Genomic DNA, 20,414 nt, shown 5'->3' with positions numbered 1-20,414 from the left:
GTCCATCACTCTGAAAGTAGACCATGCACTGGCCCGATCACTATCTATTGAAACTAAAATATCTACAATATTAAGATCTTTCATTAGTGAAATTGATTGCGCGTTAGGTCTACAAATGTGGGACTTAAATTAATGCACCCTCTTGAATTTCAAGTTGTGTAACCTCATGACTCATGAGGATGAACAAACTGTTTCCAAAGTAGGGCGCAGCTTTGGCTTATTTAATATTTTCTCTCTTCATTTACTTAAACTCGTAAAGTTTTTTTTTTAATCAATTTCCCAGACCCTGGGTATTTGTATTATTCACAAAAAAGTCGCACCAGTCGCTTAAACTCGTAAGTAGCATTCAAGATAACAGAAACAAATATTCAACTATGAAATTTAGGATTTGTAATTAGTACTCCCTCCGTCCATTTTCTACTTGTCCTCTATACTAAAAATAAATGTCCACCTTTATTTGTTCAATTTAGAAAACCAAGACAATATTTAATACTTAGTTCCTAATTTACCCTTATTATTTACTATAGTCACTTATCAATGCATTTCCCAAAATATTGCATTTATTACTCCCTCCGTTCACTATTACTTGTCCACTTTTGACTTTGCACGTCCCTTAAAAATTAATTAATGAAGTATGTACTTTACTATAATACCCATATTAATTGGTGTATAGTCTCATTGAACTTGGAGAATGATTTGAAAATAAGTAATTAGTGTTAAAGGTAAAACAAGAAAAAAAAATTGTCTTTCCTTCGTATGCTAAAGTGGACAAGTAAAAGTGAAAATTTATTTTTAGTATAGTGGATAAGTAAAAGTGAATGGAGTGAGTATGTTTAAAAGGTAATATAGTACATTGTCATTCTATTTTTGGCTCCTTAATAGACGTGCCGCGTCAATACATAATAAGTAAAAATAAACGGAATTAGTATTTTATATCAAACCGTAAAAATAACCTCTTGTAGTATATGAAGATGAAGGATTTATAAGAAACGGTCAAATTGCGTGCTCTAGTCGGCCTTAATTGCATTCCATAATGTTAGTTTTTTCAGTGTGAGTGTGTATATTTTGGACTTTCCCCATCCGTTTCCATCAACATCTCTTTAGAGACCCTTTCATCACGTTGAGACATTCTTCAATACCAACACAGATAAATTCCCCACTTGTTCCCTCCCCACTTGTATGTACCCTCCCCAAAGAAAATTAAATAATGAGCAAAAATACGTCTGAACTATCATTTTTTCGTGAATTGATTAATCCAACTATCAGTTGTTTTCTTTTTATGTCTGAACTATCACCACCTACTCAACTAGATGTGTTTTTTAAACACAAACAAAATTAATGTTGTGCGAGTAAATAACAAAATTAGCCCCTTGTGTTTTAGATATGATTTTAAATGGTCTTAAATATAACATAACAATTTTAATCTTAAATTAATTACTTTTAATTTTTGTTATTATTAAAACACACGAGTGTTATCTTTGACGAAATTGTCTCATAAGAAGCATGCGTAGCGATTTAAACTAAGAAGCCATTATTTTGTCAAACTTCTCCGAATTTATTTCCCCTAATTTAATGTGTACCTTTAGAAAAATTTTATTGACACCAATTAAATACATCATTCTCTTTGTTCAATCGTCATTTACATGAAACAACAAATGAATCAATTTATATATCCTCTGAATCCTCAGTAGCAATTATTAATGTTGTTGAAATCTTGTAGTTACGAGTTTTTAATTTCCTAAGGCACAATTTAGGAAACTGAATAAAAAAAGCCTCTTGTGATGTTTTTTTTTTTTAATTTATTAAACTTAAACGATCCACAAGCATTTCAAAAGGCAATTTCATCAAACATAACTATCAATACATATTATAAATATAATGAAGATCAAAAGTGCTCAATTTAAAACGTAACAAACTAAAACTATTCATATGCATGTTTAAAGAATTGTTTTAGATCAACATTTAGACATACGCAACTATATTTTGCGTTGTTTCTGGTCCACGAATAGACACGACAATATAAAAAAAATAGACCCGATCAACAGGTACCCAAAAAACAAAAGAGGAGACCACTAATGGCTAGCGTTCCATTTCCAGTTTTGTTTTTTAGCCATCAATAGTCTCCAACATATAGGCATTTGTCCAAATCAAACTTTGGCTTAACTTAAGATAGGTACTCTTCTGAAATATCGCGTGACCATATAGACTTCTACAAAAATCTGGAGCACTGTTATGAGTAAATTAATAGTAGGCAATGATAACAAAACCTTCATATAATCAACAGTATGAACAAATCTCTCTATAATAATCATCATCATTTATAATAGTATTTTAATATATAACGATCAATTTTTTTGGAAAAACTTTAATGTGCGTTCTATATCTTCTCTATAACAGTATGTTGCTCTTTTGAGAGTTTGGGCATCCTGCCCAATCTGCATCTGCATATCCTTTGAGGTTTAGTGATGATGTTGAATGAAAGAATAGACCTCGATTAATTGTACTCCGAACATAGCGAATGATCCTGAGGAGGGCAGAAAAGTGACATTGACATGGATTTGCAACAAATTTGCTCAAGACTTGAACCGGATAAGAGATGCCCGGTCTTGTCATTGTCAAATAAATTAGACAACCAATGAGCCTCCGGTATAGTGTTGGTTCTGCAAGAGGATCTCCATCATCATTTTTGTACTTCACATTGATCTCCATGGGTGTGTGCGCTACCTTCTGGTCACTAAGACATGCTTGTGTAACAAGATCTTCCGCATACTTCCTTTGGCTTAGCATGATACCATCCTGCCAATATTCAACCTCCCAACCCAAAAAATATGTTAACCTACCAAGGTCTTTCATTTTGAAGGTTGCATTAAGAAGATTCTTGAGATGTTTAATCCCATTCTCATCATTTCCGGTTATAATCATATCATCCACATAAAATAACAAAATTGTCATACCAGTATTGGAGTGTCGGATAATAATGATTAATCAGAAACTGACTGAGAAGAATCAACATTAATGATGGTAGATCAAAACTTCTCAAACCATGCACGTGGTGATTGCTTGAGACCGTAAAAAGACTTTCGAAGACGACATACCATGTCAAGTTGGGCTTGGTTGTACCCTGGAGGAGGCTTCATGTATATAACTTCACGTAATTCACCATGCAAAAATGCATTTTTCACATCCATTTGATGAAGTTGCCATCGTTTGACAGATGCAATAGTGAGCAGCACACGAATTGTTGTCATCTTTGCAGCAGGGACGAAAGTCTCCTTATAGTCCAACCCATATTCTTGTTTATATCCTTGAGTTACTAGACGAGATTTATACCTCTCCAATGTGCCATCAGACTTCATATTCACTGTATAAATCCATTTACTCCCAATAATAGAAGCTACAGTTGGTTTAGACACCAAATCCCATGTATGATTCTCTTCTAAAGCTGAAAGTTCCTCTTCCATTGCCTTTTTCCAGCAGTCATGAGTCGATGCTTGTTGGTAAGTAGTTGGGACAAAAATAGAATTCAAAGTAGCAAGTAAGGCATAAGATCGGTCGTATCTACCTGGAGAGTATCCATTTCGATTCGGGGCAGATGTTTTACGTTCTGAGTTACGGGAAGCAGGAATTGGAGGATTTATTTGCTTATTTGGTACAGGTTCACCATCAGAATTATTATTGCTGTCAGATGAGTGAGCGAAAGAGGTATAGGACGAACCAGGTGAAGAAGTACTATTACCTGAATCATTTGTTGTGAACGTATCAGATTGAACAGGATCATCAGTAATGCCATTAGGGTCCTCGTTGGGAGTTGCAAGACTTTGCACTTGTTGATTCTCAAACTTGTACAAAAAGAAAAGAGAGTCGGATGGTGTTGATGAGGTTGTAAGGTAAGCAAACATATGCTCAAAGAAAATCACATGTCTAGAAACCCTTAACTATCATCTAGAAGAATGATAACAAAGATAGCCCTTTTGAACATTATTATAACCCAGAAAAACACACCTCACGGCTTTTGGAAGAAAATTTATGACATTCATGTCTAGATAAATGGACAAAACACATACAACCAAAAACTTTTAGATGGGACTAATCAAGGAGTTTACCAAAAAGAACAGAATATGGACTATCATCTTTGTTGTTGGTGTGTCTTTTTATTAAATAGACAGAAGTTTGAATGGATTCAACCCAAAATATTTTAGGAAATTTGATGTATCGAGAAGAGCTAATGTGGTTTCCAGAACATGTGTAACAACCCATTTGGTCGTTATAGTTCTTTCGGAGTTTTTGCCTGTTCCCGAGTATTGATTAGCTCACTTTTGACCCGACGGGACCGTTGATACGCTTCCCGGGGTACCTAGACCGAATTCAGGCAACTTTGGTGAAAATATAGGCTTAAAGTGAAAAACGGTTGACCCAAAGTTAAATTTTGGGAAAACGGACCTTTTCCAAAATTTTGTCGATTCCGAGAGGTATGGATGGTTGTTTAGAACCTGTATGGGTATTTGGTTCGGTTCCCAATGCATTCAGATGCATTTCGAGACTTGGAATGGGAAATTGGAATTAAGGCATCAGGGGCTGACTCGGCTAACGAGGCCTCCATCGGAAATTTCGAGACCACGAACGCATTCACAGTGTATTTTTATAAGGGTCTATGTGGGAAGTTTGTGAGCAGATGGCCTTGGGAACAACTCGGGATTTCGATTGAAGACTTAGAAAAAAAAGGGGATTCTGGTGTCGGGTGCCCGCAATGGCGGCACCAGAGCCGCCCCGCGGCACCGCTGTGGCGGTGGGATGACCGCTGGGGTGACCATGTGTAATGTTGGCCATACTGCTGTGGCGGTATCTCAGCCGCCGTAGCGGCGCCGCTGCAGCCGCATCTCTACCGTCGTGGCAGTGACGGAGAATTATTTTTCATTAAATATGTCTTAAATAAGTCCTAGACCCTCATTATTTCTTATCTCGATATTTGAGCTTGGGGAAGCTGTTCTTGGAGATAATTTGAAGAAATTCTTGGAGGTAAAACTTGCCCAATCCTTTACTCTTCCATAATCACAATCATCTTAGATTTTTCCCTTCCCTTTAATAATTCCTTAGAGATGGAATTTGAGAGAGGGTTTTGAAAGAACATTTCCCTAAATTATTAATGATAAATTGATGATGTTCATGTTAGATATTGACTAATCTAAGCTTATTAAGCATATATCTTCCACTTTTAGCGTTGAATTTTGAAATCAATGACTTAGGGTTTATACCCAATTTGGAGGTTTTTGCTTGAAATCAGATTTAGGCCAATCCTTGACTTAAATCAACAATTAGTGGTTGGGTGATGATCACCTAGTACTTAATTTGGTATTTTGCACTCGAATTTTTCGTTTTACCCTTGTGGGCCCGTTTCCCCAAATTCTAGAGTTAAAATTGACCTAATTGATATCATAGCAATATTAGTATCATTTTTCATGATTTCTAATATAGAATTCAATTATGCTTAGACTACTTTGGTTCTGAGCTTCAGCGGAAGGGCAAGGTAAAAGAGTGAGTTGTTAGTGTTGCGGTTCGGCCGTCCAGGTAGGTTATGATTTACCTTTGGTAAGACTTCGTATAGTGAATCATATATTTAGATTATAATGTCGGAGACAGCATGTGAATCTTCGGGTATGAAGTTGGGATGGATATTGCCTTAGGCCCTGATGTGTGTTAGGGCTAGCCACCCCGTTATGTGTTCTTGATTGTTCAATTGTGTTGGCTTGATCCACGTGTAGTTGGTAGATATCGAATTCTGTTTTGAGTTTTGATTTGGATAGAATTGACATACCCGTTGTTGGTATTTGTACTTGGATATATTGTTGGTGTACCCACTATTGGTACTTGATTTATTGATATATGTGGGCATACCCACTGTTGGTACTTGAGTTATTGATATATGTTGGCATACCCACTGTTGGTATTATGATGTGATACGTTGTTGCTGCACCCCATTGTGGTACCCGTGATATTGAACTTGATTGATTTACATATACATTGCACACATTCTCTCATATTCATGATGCATTGCCGATACTCGGTGATGATCCGGTATCGTTTGTAGACACGTGATTTTTTACCCTCCCCGTTGTGTTTCACCTTCTAGTATCTAAATTTTTCCTTTAAATATGGTCTGGACATTTTATTTGATTTTATTTGGTTTATTAGGTCTTATTTGAATAATCGAAAATCACAAAAATAGAGTCACCTTTTTAGGATATATATTTAGTTTCGTTTTTTTTATTAGTACAAAAAGAAAGAAAATGTCCAAAAATATGTTCTCTATTTTTAGTTTAATTTCCAAGTTAAAAGTTTTAATAAATAAATATAGAGTAAGTACATATTTTATCTTGCTATTTTAATTTAGTAGTAGTATATTTTATATTCTAACTAGTTAATTATATGTCATTTCACCACTCAATTTTAATACCACATCCACACACACATATCACATGCACCCTTTTATGTATTTTTTTTCTTAAAATAACAACAACAATAAAAAAACTAAAATGTCTTTTTCCATTAAAAAAAAAAAGAAGAAAAAACCCATCTGCACACACTTTTCAAGGCCCATTACCCAAAACCTTTTTCATGTACCTATGAAGAACATATATAAAGACTATGACCTAAACCATAGCACCTAGACTACACAATAAATCAATCATAATCAGCCGCAGCTCGCATTTAGACGACGCATCTCACGTCCTTTCTTCATATCTTGAACTTTCATTTCACCAACTGCATAGACAAAATTGGAGGCACAAAGTCATAAAAGAACGGGATAGAAATTTTAGCAGCTAAAGAAAACAACCCAAAAACCACTCGTTAACCACCATCTAAACACCATGTAAACCAGCACCCTTAAACTGATCCTCCTCTGCCTGAAAACACCAACCATAACATTGTCTACACCCCCACACTTGGATAATGGTTTCACTCGGTCTTAGGGGAGGTCTCGTTTGAGGTCGTCGGCGTATTTTCCGGGCAAAGATTCTTGCTTTTTTTCTATTCGAGTGTAGTTCCTGATCACCAACTTCTTCAAGTATAATTCTTTTAATTAATTGACTGGTTATGATTAAATTTTTATTTGTATAATAATACAGATAATCTAAGCACATCAGGACCAGCCTCTTGAAGTTTGAATTTCTTATTAGATCTAGTGGTCACCAATATATTCATTATTTATGCAATGAACAATTATTTGGTGACTTGTAAACCGACCATATTACCCTGATCCAAGATAAACATATTATGTACATGAATTTAACTTACACAAGGACCATGTAAATGATAATATCTACATTATATATTAACGTATTTTACCTTCGTTTATTTTTTAATCACAAAATCTCAATTTTTATGAACTATTACATATTTACATTCTTGCAATAAAAATAAATATGGTTCAGTCTCAAATAAGTAAAAATCGACTATATGAATCTGTACTGATCATTTTTCAAATTACTTGATAATATAAAAATCATTTTACGATGTGATTGTGCAAAAGTTAAACTCTTGATATAATTAGTAGTACGATTATTAATATTATAATCATCATCATAACTTCTAAAAGATTTGTAAGAAGATGTCGTGCAACGCACGGCCCAACTCCAAAAGAATGCTATTTTAAGATATTCTTAAATTTGTACTTTTACCTATTCAAAATGAAAACGTCTTTGCTCTTAATTTGTAACTTTTTCATTAGTCTGAGTTTAGATCTCTTCCTAAGATACATTTTCTTAAAATTATAGTGTAATACAGTTTTCATAATCAAAAATTTAAATTGAATAAATTTCTCCTAAAAGATAAAATGCAATCTAAATTTTTTCAATATTAAATTTAGTGATGTATTTTTGTTAGCTATAGTATTTACAATTATTTTCAATACATTGCTCAAAATTTTGGATGCAATAGCTTATTCAACTGTTCTCTAAGCTTTGTGAAATGTTAGAGAGTTTATAATAATATGATTTTGAAGAAGTACTCAATAAAGAAATACCACAAAGCTGGATATAAGTTATGCAATGCAAAGAGAGATAAGTATTGACACATTAAGGAGCCGTTTGGACATGATTTCATCTCATGAGATGAAATCATATTTGGACATATAATTTGGATTTCTTAAGTTGCAGTTTTTTTTATAAACATAAAAACCCCACAAGTTGTGAAAACCATCAAAGTTTTCTCAATTCTTATACAATTTTACCAAACGAGTAAATCATAGTTCATAATAAAATTAATACGCTACTAGAAGACCTTTCAAATATAACATCAATTGATCAAACTTTAGTTCAATAAAAAGTCGTTTTAAAAAATACAACATCAATTGATCAAACTTTAGTTCAATAAAAAGGAAAATTTACATGAATAGTAATGTAGCTACTCTTTAATATAATCTTCCCACATGATTCGAACAATCTCTTCCCACATGGTAAATATATCTACCAACTTATGAGTCATGTTTTATAAAATATAAACGTATGAGTCAAATTTTACATTTATATTTTTTAAAATCATGATTTCAAATTCCAAATAATATTTTTTTGGATAATTTAAAATTTTATAAGAGATGAAATCAGAAATGAAATTACATGTACAAACGCCTCAATCAATCTCATGATTGAGATGAAATCAGGCCTACTTAAGGAAGCTGCAAATGAAAGTGTAAGATAGAAAATTCAGCCCACATAGTCAAAAAGGGGTAGTTGGAAAAGCTTGCAATTGCAGCGTGTAGCGTAGAAATTGAGGTAGGGCCCAATTAAGTAAATATATACACCGTGTAGCGTAGACATTGAGGTAGGGCCCATTTAAGCAAATTATAGACCTGTCAAAGATGTCAAAGGCAGCACATGAAATGACCAAACGGCCTACCCTAAGCAGGCATAGCTTAAGAAATCATAAATATTAATTATTTTAAAAAATATTTAATATTAAGGGTAAGATAAAAAAAATTTAAATAAATTTTCTTAATTTTATAAATGAACAAATTATCTGAGACATATTTTTAGAAATGTAGCAAGTAATATGTAACGAAGAGAGTAGCAAGTATATAAATTTCAAGTCGTGTATTGAATGACAATTTTCTAGGAGAAATCGGACTAATAATTTATGAATATATGTAATATATTATATTAATATAGTAAGTCATATTTGACTTCGAAACCGGCCTTAGTTCCAGATTGAAATCAAACTTGCAGAGATATTCCATCTATAAATATCTCTATCATCTTCCGATCTTCTTACCAAAATCATACAAAATCCTTCATTTCCATCTCGAGAGATTTTTAAAAAGAGAAATAGAAGAATGGATTCCATTAGTGCTGAATTAAACAAGCCACATGCAGTATGCATACCATTCCCTGCCCAAGGCCATATTAACCCCATGTTAAAGCTAGCCAAAATTCTTCATCACAAAGGCTTTCACATAACTTTTGTCAACACTGAATTTAACCATAGGCGTCTCCTTAAGTCTCGTGGCCCCGATTCTCTCAACGGGCTTTCATCGTTCTGTTTCGAGACCATTCCTGATGGACTCCCACCTTGTGATGCCGATGCAACGCAAGACATACCTTCTTTGTGTGAATCCACAACTAAAACTTGCTTAGGTCCCTTTAAGGATCTTCTTGCAAAGCTTAATAACACGTTGGACGTGCCACCGGTGTCTTGCATTGTTTCGGATGGTATCATGAGCTTCACCTTAGCTGCAGCACAAGAATTGGGAGTCCCTGAAGTTCTGTTTTGGACCACTAGTGCTTGTGGTTTCTTCGGTTACATGCATTACTCCACCATTATTGAAAAAGGATATACTCCACTTAAAGGTATAAACACTTTCTCCCTCAATAAGTTTTGCTTTTGTACTGATTACTCCATCGGAGAACTGGTACCTTCAATCAGTACAGGTATCAGATAACTCTATCCAGAAGCGAATTCATAATTAGTACTTGATGGTTCAGTCTTTAAGATTTTTTAAACTGAACTTATGTGTCTATTGAAATTATAGGTTTATGATACCGTCAGTCACCCAAGACTATCCACTAAAATTTAGATAGATGAAAGAAATTAGCTATCATTTGAGGCTTTATTGGTATTCTTGATGTATTTAGCTAAATCCTAGTTATATATGCATGTCTTTGACCTTTTCTCTTTTGGGAAATTGTAGATGCCAGTCACTTAACAAATGGGTACCTAGAGACAACTTTGGATTGCATACCAGGAATGGAGAACATACGATTAAGGGATCTTCCAAGTTTCTTGAGAACTACAAATCCAGATGAATTCATGATTAAATTTGTTCTCCAAGAAATAGAGAGAGCGAGAAAAGCTTCTGCAATTGTCCTCAACACCTTCGAGGCACTAGAGAGTGAAGTTCTTGAATCGCTCCGAACTCTCCTTCCACCAGTCTACCCAATAGGGCCATTGCATTTACTCGTCAAACACGTCGATGATGAGAATTTGAAGGGACTCGGGTCAAGCCTATGGAAAGAGGAGCCAGAGTGCATACAATGGCTTGACACAAAAGAACCAAAATCTGTTGTTTATGTTAACTTTGGTAGTATCACTGTTATGACTCCTAATCAACTTATGGAATTTGCTTGGGGACTTGCAAATAGCCAGCAAGAGTTTTTATGGATCATAAGACCCGATATTGTGTCAGGTGATGAAGCAATTCTTCCACCTGAATTTGTGGAAGAAACTAAAAAGAGGGGAATGCTTGCGAGTTGGTGCTCGCAAGAAGAAGTACTTAACCATCCAGCGATAGGAGGATTCTTGACTCACAGTGGATGGAATTCGACGCTCGAGAGTATTAGTAGTGGGGTACCTATGATTTGCTGGCCGTTTTTCGCAGAACAACAAACAAATTGTTGGTTTTCTGTTACTAAATGGGGTGTAGGAATGGAGATTGACAATAATGTGAAGCGGGATGAAGTGGAAAGCCTTGTGAGGGAATTGATGGCTGGTGAAAAAGGCAAAGAAATGAAGAAAAAGACAATTGAATGGAAGAATTTGGCTCAAGAATCTGCAAAAAAATCAACAGGGTCATCTTATGTGAACCTAGAAAAGGTGGTCAATGGCATTCTTCTTTCATCCAAACTAAGTTAAAGAATTTGATTAAAGAAGATGTTTGAAATTTTAAGGTGTTTGAAATTTCATCTTCTTTCCTTCATGTGTTCTTGTAAGAGTTTTTCATATTATAGTTCTTTCTCCTTCTGCCGTCCTTTGGTATTCCGAGCTGGAAGGAGCATATTTATTGCATAATTATGTATGTTTGGTCACCATTATGAGAGACTTTAAGCTACTATTACATCATTGCAAATTAAAGTAAATAATACTCCCTTTGTTCCATTTATGTGTCAATCCTTTTTTTTTTTTAGTCTATTTTAAGAAGAATTACATCATTTATATAATAAAAAAAAAACTAATTCGAACTTCTCACTTGACTATTAAAGATACTTTAATACTCACAGAAATTTGCATGACATGTTTACGAGAATACGTATCGGAAGTCTTTTTCTTTTCTTTGTTAAAGTTCATACGCTATCAAATATCACATAACTAAATCGGATGAAGACTAGGAACATTACTTTTAAGATATTTAAATTATTTACAGGGACGAGTTTTGATCAGAGTATGTTAGGTGCATCGGCATTTATCGCATACAATCTGGATCACGACACCATTAAGCCTGGCAACCGGTTCAAACCGGACCGAACTGGTAATTGGTTAGTAAACCGGCTGATTTCCGGTCTAAAAATCAGAATCGGCCACCGGTTCCGGTTAACCAGTTCCAAACATGGAAACCGGAACCGGCCGGTCCAAACCATAAAAAAAACCCATTTTTTGTTTGTTTTTTGTATAGTATATATATATATATTATTTATTAGTATATTGTAGGTATATTTATATATGTTATATAAGTTTATAAGTAAAATTTATGTATTCACTAACTAACAACATATATGTATATATATATTAAGTTATACTACATATACCTAAAATATACTAAGAATATACTTGTAATATCAATATACTTAAGTTATAAAATAGAAATTTACAAACTTAGAAAAAACTTAACTTATAAATAACTTAACTAACAGAAAAAACTTAACTTATATGTATTATAACTTAAATAAATATATATGTTTAAGTTATATGCATACTATATATACTTATATAACTTTTATATATATATATATATATATATATATATATATATATATATGTTTAAGTTATATATATACTATACAACTTATATATATATATATATGTTTAAGTTATATGTATACTATATATAGTTATATATGTTTAAGTTATATGTACTATAACTTAAGTTATTTATAACTTAAGTTTTTTTTAAGTTTATAAATTTTTATTTTATAACTTAAGTATATTTATATTACAAGTATATTCTTAGTATATTTTAGTTATTTTTCAAGTATATAACTTTCTAGTTTTTAATTCAAGTAGATGTATATTATAAGTATATTCTTAGTAATTTTAGGTATATTCCTAACTTAGTATAAGTAAAAATATGAACACAAGTAAATAGAAGAAAGAGCAAGGAGCCATATATTTTATTCATTCATGGATAACATTTATTTGCAAGTTGTAGTTTTTTTAACTTGCAAATAATACATGAGTTGCAAAGGAATAGTAGAATAATACAATCAAAAAGTGTCAATCATTTGGCTAATATCCGCCATATCATATTTGGTCATGGAGATATCTTCAAAGTCTTCCATTTGGTCCATTTCACTTGCTATCAAATCTTCAATCTCTTCGTCTTCGCCTTCCACCGCTTCTAAGTTTTGGTTGTGTCGCTCCGATCTAATCCAATCACGAATGCACACCAGTACTTACAAGCTAAATCCGGATAATGAGTGTCTATGGTCTCCAATTTGTTGTCTTCCTTGGCTAAATGCACTCTCCGAAGCCACGGTTAATATTTGAACAGTAAGGATATCTCGAGCCATTCTTGAAAGTACCGGATGACTCACCTTGTATCTCTTCCACCATGGTAAGACATCCAAATCATCTAGTTTTTTGATATCCACATTTGGCTGCATCAAATAAAGGTGATATTCATCAAAGTTTTCATTATTAGAAGGAGCTGGTTGTAAATGTAAAACTTTTAAATTCGACAAACCCTTTAAGCCCTTTTTGCTACTTTGAGAAGTAGTAGGGCGTGGAGTAATGGGTGTAGCACTTTATTCCAAATTAGAATAATTAATGACTAAAAACTTTTCTAAACTCGACATCAATCGCGAGCTCAGCTTCATTTAAAGATGGTTCAACTTCCTCGTGAATTTCTAAATAGTTATAAATTTGACCAACCAATGCTCTAGTATAAGACATTTTAAAACAAGGATTTAAAAGAGAACCCAATATAAATAAAGTTGGGATGGGAAAAAAATACCTCTTAAATTTTGTTGTCATATTAAAAATAGCCGCTTGATAACCGGATTTATCTTTATACTCATATAAAACTCTAGCTATTTCCGCTAAGTAGGCTAAAATTCCGGTTACTGTGGGATAGAATTGTCTAGAAAAAGCAAGAGTTGCATTATAAATTTTTTGTAAAAGTTCAATACATTCCTTAACATCTTTCCAATCGGTAATATTTAACCAATCATCACTATCCGTATTAAAATGGTTGTGAACTTGTTGTATGGGAATCCTATAATCATATGCTTGTTGTAACATAATGTAAATGTAGTTCCACCTAGTGTCAACTTCTACTTGAATTTTCCTAGGTCTAAGGCCATTTTTCACACAAGAATTCTTAAAATCTCTCATTTTATGCCTATTCGCATTACAAAAAAGAAAAGCAACTGCATTTCTAACCTTTTGAATAGAATCTTCAAAATAGTTAAGACCATCTCTAACAATCAAGTTTAAAATGTGACAACTACATCTCACATGAAAAATATTTTTTAGCGGAGGGCTTAATTTCCTTTTTAAAAGACCAACCACCTTTGTATTATTAGAAGCATTATCTAAAGCAATACAAAGTGTTTTTCTATAAATGTTAAAAAATTTCATAATATTAGACATTGAATTCACTAAAATTTTTCCATCATGACGATCTTTCCCTTCATCATATAAAAAAGCTATAATTCTTTTTTGCATCACCCAATTATTATCAATCCAATGACATGTAATAGCAAAAAAAATCTAACTTGTTAAGACTAAGACTCAAATCGACGGTAAGAGAAACACTACAATTTAAAGAATTAAATACATGGCGCAAATAAAATCTATATTTTTTTTATACAAATCTATAACATCCGCTCTACAAGTACGTCTAGGAATACCCTCAAATAACGGATTATAATAATGTTGAATATAAGTAACAAACCCCAAACTCGAAGGAAAGGAAAATGGTAAACAATCATATTTTAGCTATTTCTGTATGCTCTTTTTTCTTGTCATACATAAAAAATTTACCGGTTCGTGGGTCTATTGTCATTTGAATACCCCCCACATTTTAACATGTTTGATCTCCCCAAACATCCTTATGTTTACCTTTCATATGATTCGTTAGTGTACCCGTTCCACCATCCTTACTAGTTTGTTACCTAAAAACAAATTCTTGTCTACATAAATTACATGTAGTTGTTTGTCTTTCCTTATCCTTAGTCATAAATTGCCAAATTTTAGCAGTTGGCTTACGAGTTCTTGGCGGTTTGTCTTGTGTATGTGATTGTGCATGACATGTATCTCTTATGGGATTTTCAGGAGCTTGCGTTTCATCATCATCAATTTCATTAAAAGTGTCGGTATAATGTTGTTGCATTATCTCATGATCTAAAAGTGGATTACTTCCACCAATATCAATACCTATATTAGGTGTTTCGTTCACAAATGTTTCCTCATTAAACCCACCCCTAACAATACCACTACTACCGGCACCACGTCTAAATTTCTTCGCCATTATTATATATATTAATTTAAATCACACTCAAATAAATTACAAGAAAATAAATTGCAACAAATTAGATTGCTAGAATTAAATTGCGTAAATTAAATAGCGGAAAATAAAGATAGAGTTGCAACGAAGGTACCAAATTGCCGGACTAATTTTCACCAAAGTGAAGGCGGCTAGAATTGCAAATCCACCAAAGCTTTGGAGCTACTTCGGATGGTTGCAAAATCACCAACTCCACCAACAATTTTTTTTATAATTGAAAAATTAATAATTGAAACTAGAATAAAACTTTATAGTATTTAATTGAGAGAAATTTAAAGTGGCTAATTGTTGCAAAGTAGCTATAATTGAGAGAAATTGAGAGAAAGAGAAGAATGAATTGGTGTGGATTAAAATTGGAAATGGAGAAGGGTTTATATAGGGGTGGGGGATGCGTTAAAGTGTTAAAAAAAGTTTGGGAGTGGGGGTGGGGGGAAAAGGGGAGTTTGGAGCCGTTGGTAACGGCCATTTTTGCAAAATGGACCGTTGGCCAACGGTCCAGCCCAGTCATGAAACGGCTACTTTTTAAAAAAAAAATATTTGACAGGTTAACCGGTCCCAAAAATGCAAACCCGAACCGGTAATAAATCACCGGTTAACCGTGACCGGTAAACCTGTTCCACCTGTTCTGGTTTAACCGGTTCGATTACCGATTTGAACTGGTCAAACCGGACCGGTTGCTAGGCTTCGGCACTATTCCCCGCAAATTAAACGGCAACACCCATGATTGGTTACAAGATCTTACTTAAAGAAACAAAATACAAGAAATTATTCAAAGATTTGGTCATGTCATTTAAAATAAATAAATGTTCCGTTCACTTTTTGTGTTCTCATATTATGACGAGTCAATAATTGAATATTTAATTTACCCAACTCAATAAATGTTATCAAATGTAGACGAAAATCAGAGTTGATTTTTTAAACGGTCACTTAACTAAAATTTGTGATGAAATTTGTAACAGACATGATGACGCGCGTCACAAATATTTGTCACAATTCTATCATAAATTATGACAAAAATAAGGATACCTTACAATTTCATCACAAATTTGTGACATACTAGTGACTCCGTCACAAAATTGTGACGGAAATAAGAATTCTGTCACAAAGTCGTTCTAGGGGTTGTCTGCAAAGTCGTGTCGGGTAGAGTCTTGTTCATGGGTGTGTTGTCGACCACACTTATGAACAGGCGGCTACAGGGCATCTAGGAGGGTTTCCCTTCATTCAGATTATCGATTGTGCTATAGAGTTGTGTTATAGGCCTTGAATCCTTGCCGCTAACTTTAAAATTCGAATTTTGATTAAGTGATTGTAAAGTGCAGCTATGATTGCGAAATTGGAATTCGTCGTAAGAAAGGTAAGTTCTCTGATGATTAGGGCTGCAGATGGCTTAATGTGAGCTCAAGGAGGAGCAAATATTACAAGTATTAAGGATAGAATTCTACTGTATTAGCATGAGGATAGCATGAGTATGACATTTGGAATTCGTACAATATGATTGGAATGATATGTTAAAAGATATATAGCCCTCGTAACCGTAAGCTGAGGTGGGGCTCACATGTCGGGATTTTATGAAGGGCATATGACAATTTATATGAATAGTACATGGAAAGTTGAGCAAGTCTTAAGAAGGACACTTAAGCCAAATATGAGCATAAACACTCCAAAATGATGATTTAAGGATATGTTTTCAGGTGATCTAGCTTTACGAGGCCAATACGCCATTATAAGTTTAGAATTTGGGAAAATGCAAAAAAAAAAAGTTGTAGATAATTGAAATACTTTTCCAACCATAGGTTGTGTGCCTTCATGCGATATAGGGATAAAAAGTTATGGATGTTTTAAAGCGGAAAGATCAAACTAGGCAGTGGGCTAGGCTCAACTCGACTCCAACTCGGGTCAGGTCCACTTCCCTTGCTATTTAAGGGAGGTTTTAACCCTTATCTTCCTCATTTCATACCAAAAGGTCCAGAACATGGTAGAAAGAGAGAGAGAGTGAGGGGAGTTTAGAGAGATAAAGCAAGGGTTTGATCAAGTTCGAGGCCCCGAATCCCGAGGCTCGTGAAGGATAAAGTGTAGTACGAGTTGTTGTCGTCGTTTTAAGCTAAAAGTTGAACTTGGGGATGTTGGTTTCACGGTGGCTGCTCATATAAGGTATGTTAAAATGTTAATGATGCTCTTACCATGATCATTGCAGATTTGACGAGTTAGAATAGAGAAAATGACGTTGAAAGTTCGGTTATAATTTTTAGATATCAAATGACTTGGGGGCTGTTTTGGTATGATTACATGGATAGAATTAACTGGATATTGATATAAAATGATTGTTGATACTATTTTTGATGTTGTTGATAAGTTGTTTTTCTTGAATTTGGGAGAATAAAGTGTATGAAGATATTGTATACAAAGCATATACTAGGCTGTTTTGGTGTATATCTTTGCGAGTTGATGCTTTGAGTTTAAAGAGGCTTATATGAGATGGTTGTTGTTGTTGTTGATTGCTGATTGTATTGTTAAATTGAATTGGAATTAGAGGGAAGCAAAGATTACAGGGAAAATGCTGCCCGAATTTACGGAAGTTAATTAGAGAAGTTTATGAACCTTTTTCAAGTTGTCTACGATTTCCTTTACCTTGATTGTGGATTGGCCAGTGTTTGGAAGCATAAGTTAAGCTAATCACATAAGCGACAAGATATGTAAGGCAAACCTTTTTTCTTTTGGCATGATTCTTGTTGTTGTTCATTCTATATGTATTCCATATGATCCCACTCTTAGACGAGTAAGGTCTAAATGTTTCTTGTGATGGCTTATTGATATTGTACTCCTATTCTGTTCCGAAGGGAACACCCATAAGGTGCCAAGTTGAGTTGTGTATATGGGTTTCCTAATGATTTCGAGGAAATGAGTTTTATACTAAAGGAAACATAAAATTTGATTTTTCAAAACCACTCCAAAGGGGGTGCGAGATTTTACTACTTCATTTCATTTACGATTTATGTGTACATTCCATAGTATCATCCCTTTGTATTGATATGATCATTTATTCTTTGGGTAGGGCAATAAGACAAAATTGAGTAGAATATAAGTAGTAAAAATTTCATAACAATTCTACCCTCAAACCTGGAAGTATGTCCTCCTAAGTCTAGTGAGATACAAATTTGATAACTTCTTATGAAAGACTAAGGCTAATAACCGGATTGTGATGAATTGATTAGTAACTTATGATATGAATTGAAATTGATATTTGTGGATTGAGTTTGTGTTGGCATGATTGTGATATTAAGCCAGAAGCGGCTTCCCGAAGGGGCTATCATTATTATACCGGAAGCGGCCGTGCGAAGGGACTATTGTGATACTAGCCGGAAGCGGCTGTCCGAAGGGACCATTCTATTAACATGTCAGAAGCGGCATGTATGTTGGATTGCATTATTTACCTAAAGATTGTTTTGAGACTTCGTGTGCAAATTTATGTTTCTTCCAGCGAAGGCTGCTGGTATTGAGTTAGATTGTGATTTCTTCTCTCCTAAGTCAAATTATGATTATGCTTTGTTACCACCTTACATACTCAGTACATTGTGCGTACTAACTTCCTTTTGCTTGGGGACGCTGCGTTCATGCCCGCAGTCCCAGATTGTTTGGCATGGTAAGTGGACGTCAGCTGGGATTGGCAAGTTCCACCTCATTCTGGAACTGTGCTGAGTCATGTATAGATATGTATGATTATGGGTATGTCAGGGCACTATCCTGACTCATAATGTTCAGTTTACTTCTTAGAGACTTCTGCAGACAGTGTCCTGTGATATGTTTGTCGAGATGTCGACAAAGTGATGTCAGTTGAGTCATTTGTGGATTTTTAAGGAGTATGTATTTTAGATGATTTCAATTTGTTTAAAGTACTTATTTGATTGAAAGTTTTCATAATCGTTGTAAAGATAATGATTTCTATTTGGAAAAGTTGTATGTTCTTAAAAGTTTTTGAAATGACAGGTTTTGATAGAGCGAATGTCTGAGGGTTCGCTCGACTCTGATAAGAGTCGGGTGCCCGTCATGCCCCACCATTGTTAGGGTGTGACAAAGTTTATAATGATTATGAAAACTTTCAATCAAATAAGTATTTTAAACCAATTGAAATCATCTGAAATACATACTTTTTTAAAATCCACAAATGACTCAATTGACATCACTTTGTCGACATCTCGACAAACATACCAGAGGACACTGTCTGCAGAAGTCTCTAAGAAGTAAACTGAACATTATGAGTCAGGACAGGGCCTTGACATACCCATAATCATACATATCCATACATGACTCAGCACAGCTCCAGAATGAGGTGGAACTTGCCAATCCCAGCTGACGTCTAAGCATCCTAGCTATACACTTAACCTGCCAAACAATCTGGGGCTGCGGGTGTTATATCCCGTATTTTTGCACGTTGGATTATTCGTAAGCTAATCGACATAAGTTTAAGGACAAGATTATTTTTGAGATATGAGATAAGGACTTTTAATCCCGATTTTAATAAGTGCACGATTTGCTTGTAAATTATAATTAGTGTGAAAATATTAGTGGAGATTAGGGATTAACTAACCATGATTAGATTATTAAATGGGGATTTATAATTAATTAAGCAAAATATTTTTGGACCATTGTTAATGTGATCAGCAGCAACACGGGATAGAGACACATAAGGACGCATACATGCAATGAAAGTAATTTTTTGTTTCGCTGGAGACTTTGAGTGTGCAAGCTGGCACACCTATATTCAACACCAAATGACAATCCTTATATTTCGTACATGTGTATTACTTGGTCATAAAAGGGAATTATGAGATCAACTTTTGTCATTTAGTAGAAACCCACTTTACGTTAACCTTTATTAAAGAAAACAAAGGTTATTTCATGTGTCAAAGTCCTCATTTTTTTAAGACACAAACAAAACAAAGGACTAGGTGATAGTAGTTGAGAGGGATCATGTTACATCCCGTATGTTCATGCGTTGGAAAGTGTGCGAGTTAAATGATATTAGTAACAGACACGAGGTTATCCCCCAAGCTTATAGATTGTTAAAGTGATGGCATACATGTATCGTAAGGATTTGAAGTTAAATCAATCGAAGAAAATAAGTTTCGTCGAGGTTCAAATTTATTTGAATGAAATACGGTCCAAGCTATAATACCTCGTATTTTTGGACTAGGAAATTGAACCATCTAGCATGAGCAAATTTACTCGAGCTCGGAGGATTTATTCATATTCAATCATGCAAATTAAGAGCTCGTGGAATAAGGACGTGAAGTCCCGGAATGATTTCGGACTTAAAAGTGTGATCACGGTGATTGGGAAAGAAATTAGAATTTTATGAAATATATCCTCTGGATATCACAATATTTGTGAAATGTTGCTACATGACTTGTTCTAATTTTATGCGACT

General features: G+C 34.2%; 2 protein-coding genes across 2 annotated transcripts; one reads left to right on the top strand and one right to left on the bottom strand.

Annotated features, from left to right (window-relative positions):
- Positions 1–2,388: 2,388 nt before the first annotated feature.
- Positions 2,389–2,952, bottom strand: LOC132601820 (uncharacterized mitochondrial protein AtMg00810-like). The gene has a single exon (XM_060314882.1). It carries the CDS (start codon positions 2,950–2,952, stop codon positions 2,389–2,391), a length of 564 nt encoding a protein of 187 aa, XP_060170865.1.
- Positions 2,953–9,207: 6,255 nt separating this feature from the next.
- LOC132603967 (7-deoxyloganetin glucosyltransferase-like) lies at positions 9,208–11,364 on the top strand. Its single transcript, XM_060317269.1, has 2 exons — positions 9,208–9,839; positions 10,181–11,364. The coding sequence occupies exons 1-2, from the start codon at positions 9,326–9,328 to the stop codon at positions 11,119–11,121; spliced, it is 1,455 nt and encodes a 484-aa protein (XP_060173252.1). The 5' UTR covers positions 9,208–9,325; the 3' UTR covers positions 11,122–11,364.
- Positions 11,365–20,414: the final 9,050 nt, after the last annotated feature.

The sequence above is a fragment of the Lycium barbarum genome, chromosome 7 (assembly GCF_019175385.1).
Source record: "Lycium barbarum isolate Lr01 chromosome 7, ASM1917538v2, whole genome shotgun sequence".
NCBI classification, from domain to species: Eukaryota; Viridiplantae; Streptophyta; class Magnoliopsida; order Solanales; family Solanaceae; genus Lycium; species Lycium barbarum.
This window is presented reverse-complemented; position numbering and strand designations above follow the sequence as displayed.

Coding starts and splice junctions, on each gene's coding strand:
- LOC132601820 (XM_060314882.1), bottom strand. CDS start 2,952: ATGACAATTTTGTTATTTTATGTGGATGATATGATTATAACCGGAAAT.
- LOC132603967 (XM_060317269.1), top strand. CDS start 9,326: ATGGATTCCATTAGTGCTGAATTAAACAAGCCACATGCAGTATGCATA. Junction 9,840..10,180: donor AGGATATACTCCACTTAAAG/GTATAAACACTT, acceptor GGGAAATTGTAG/ATGCCAGTCACTTAACAAAT.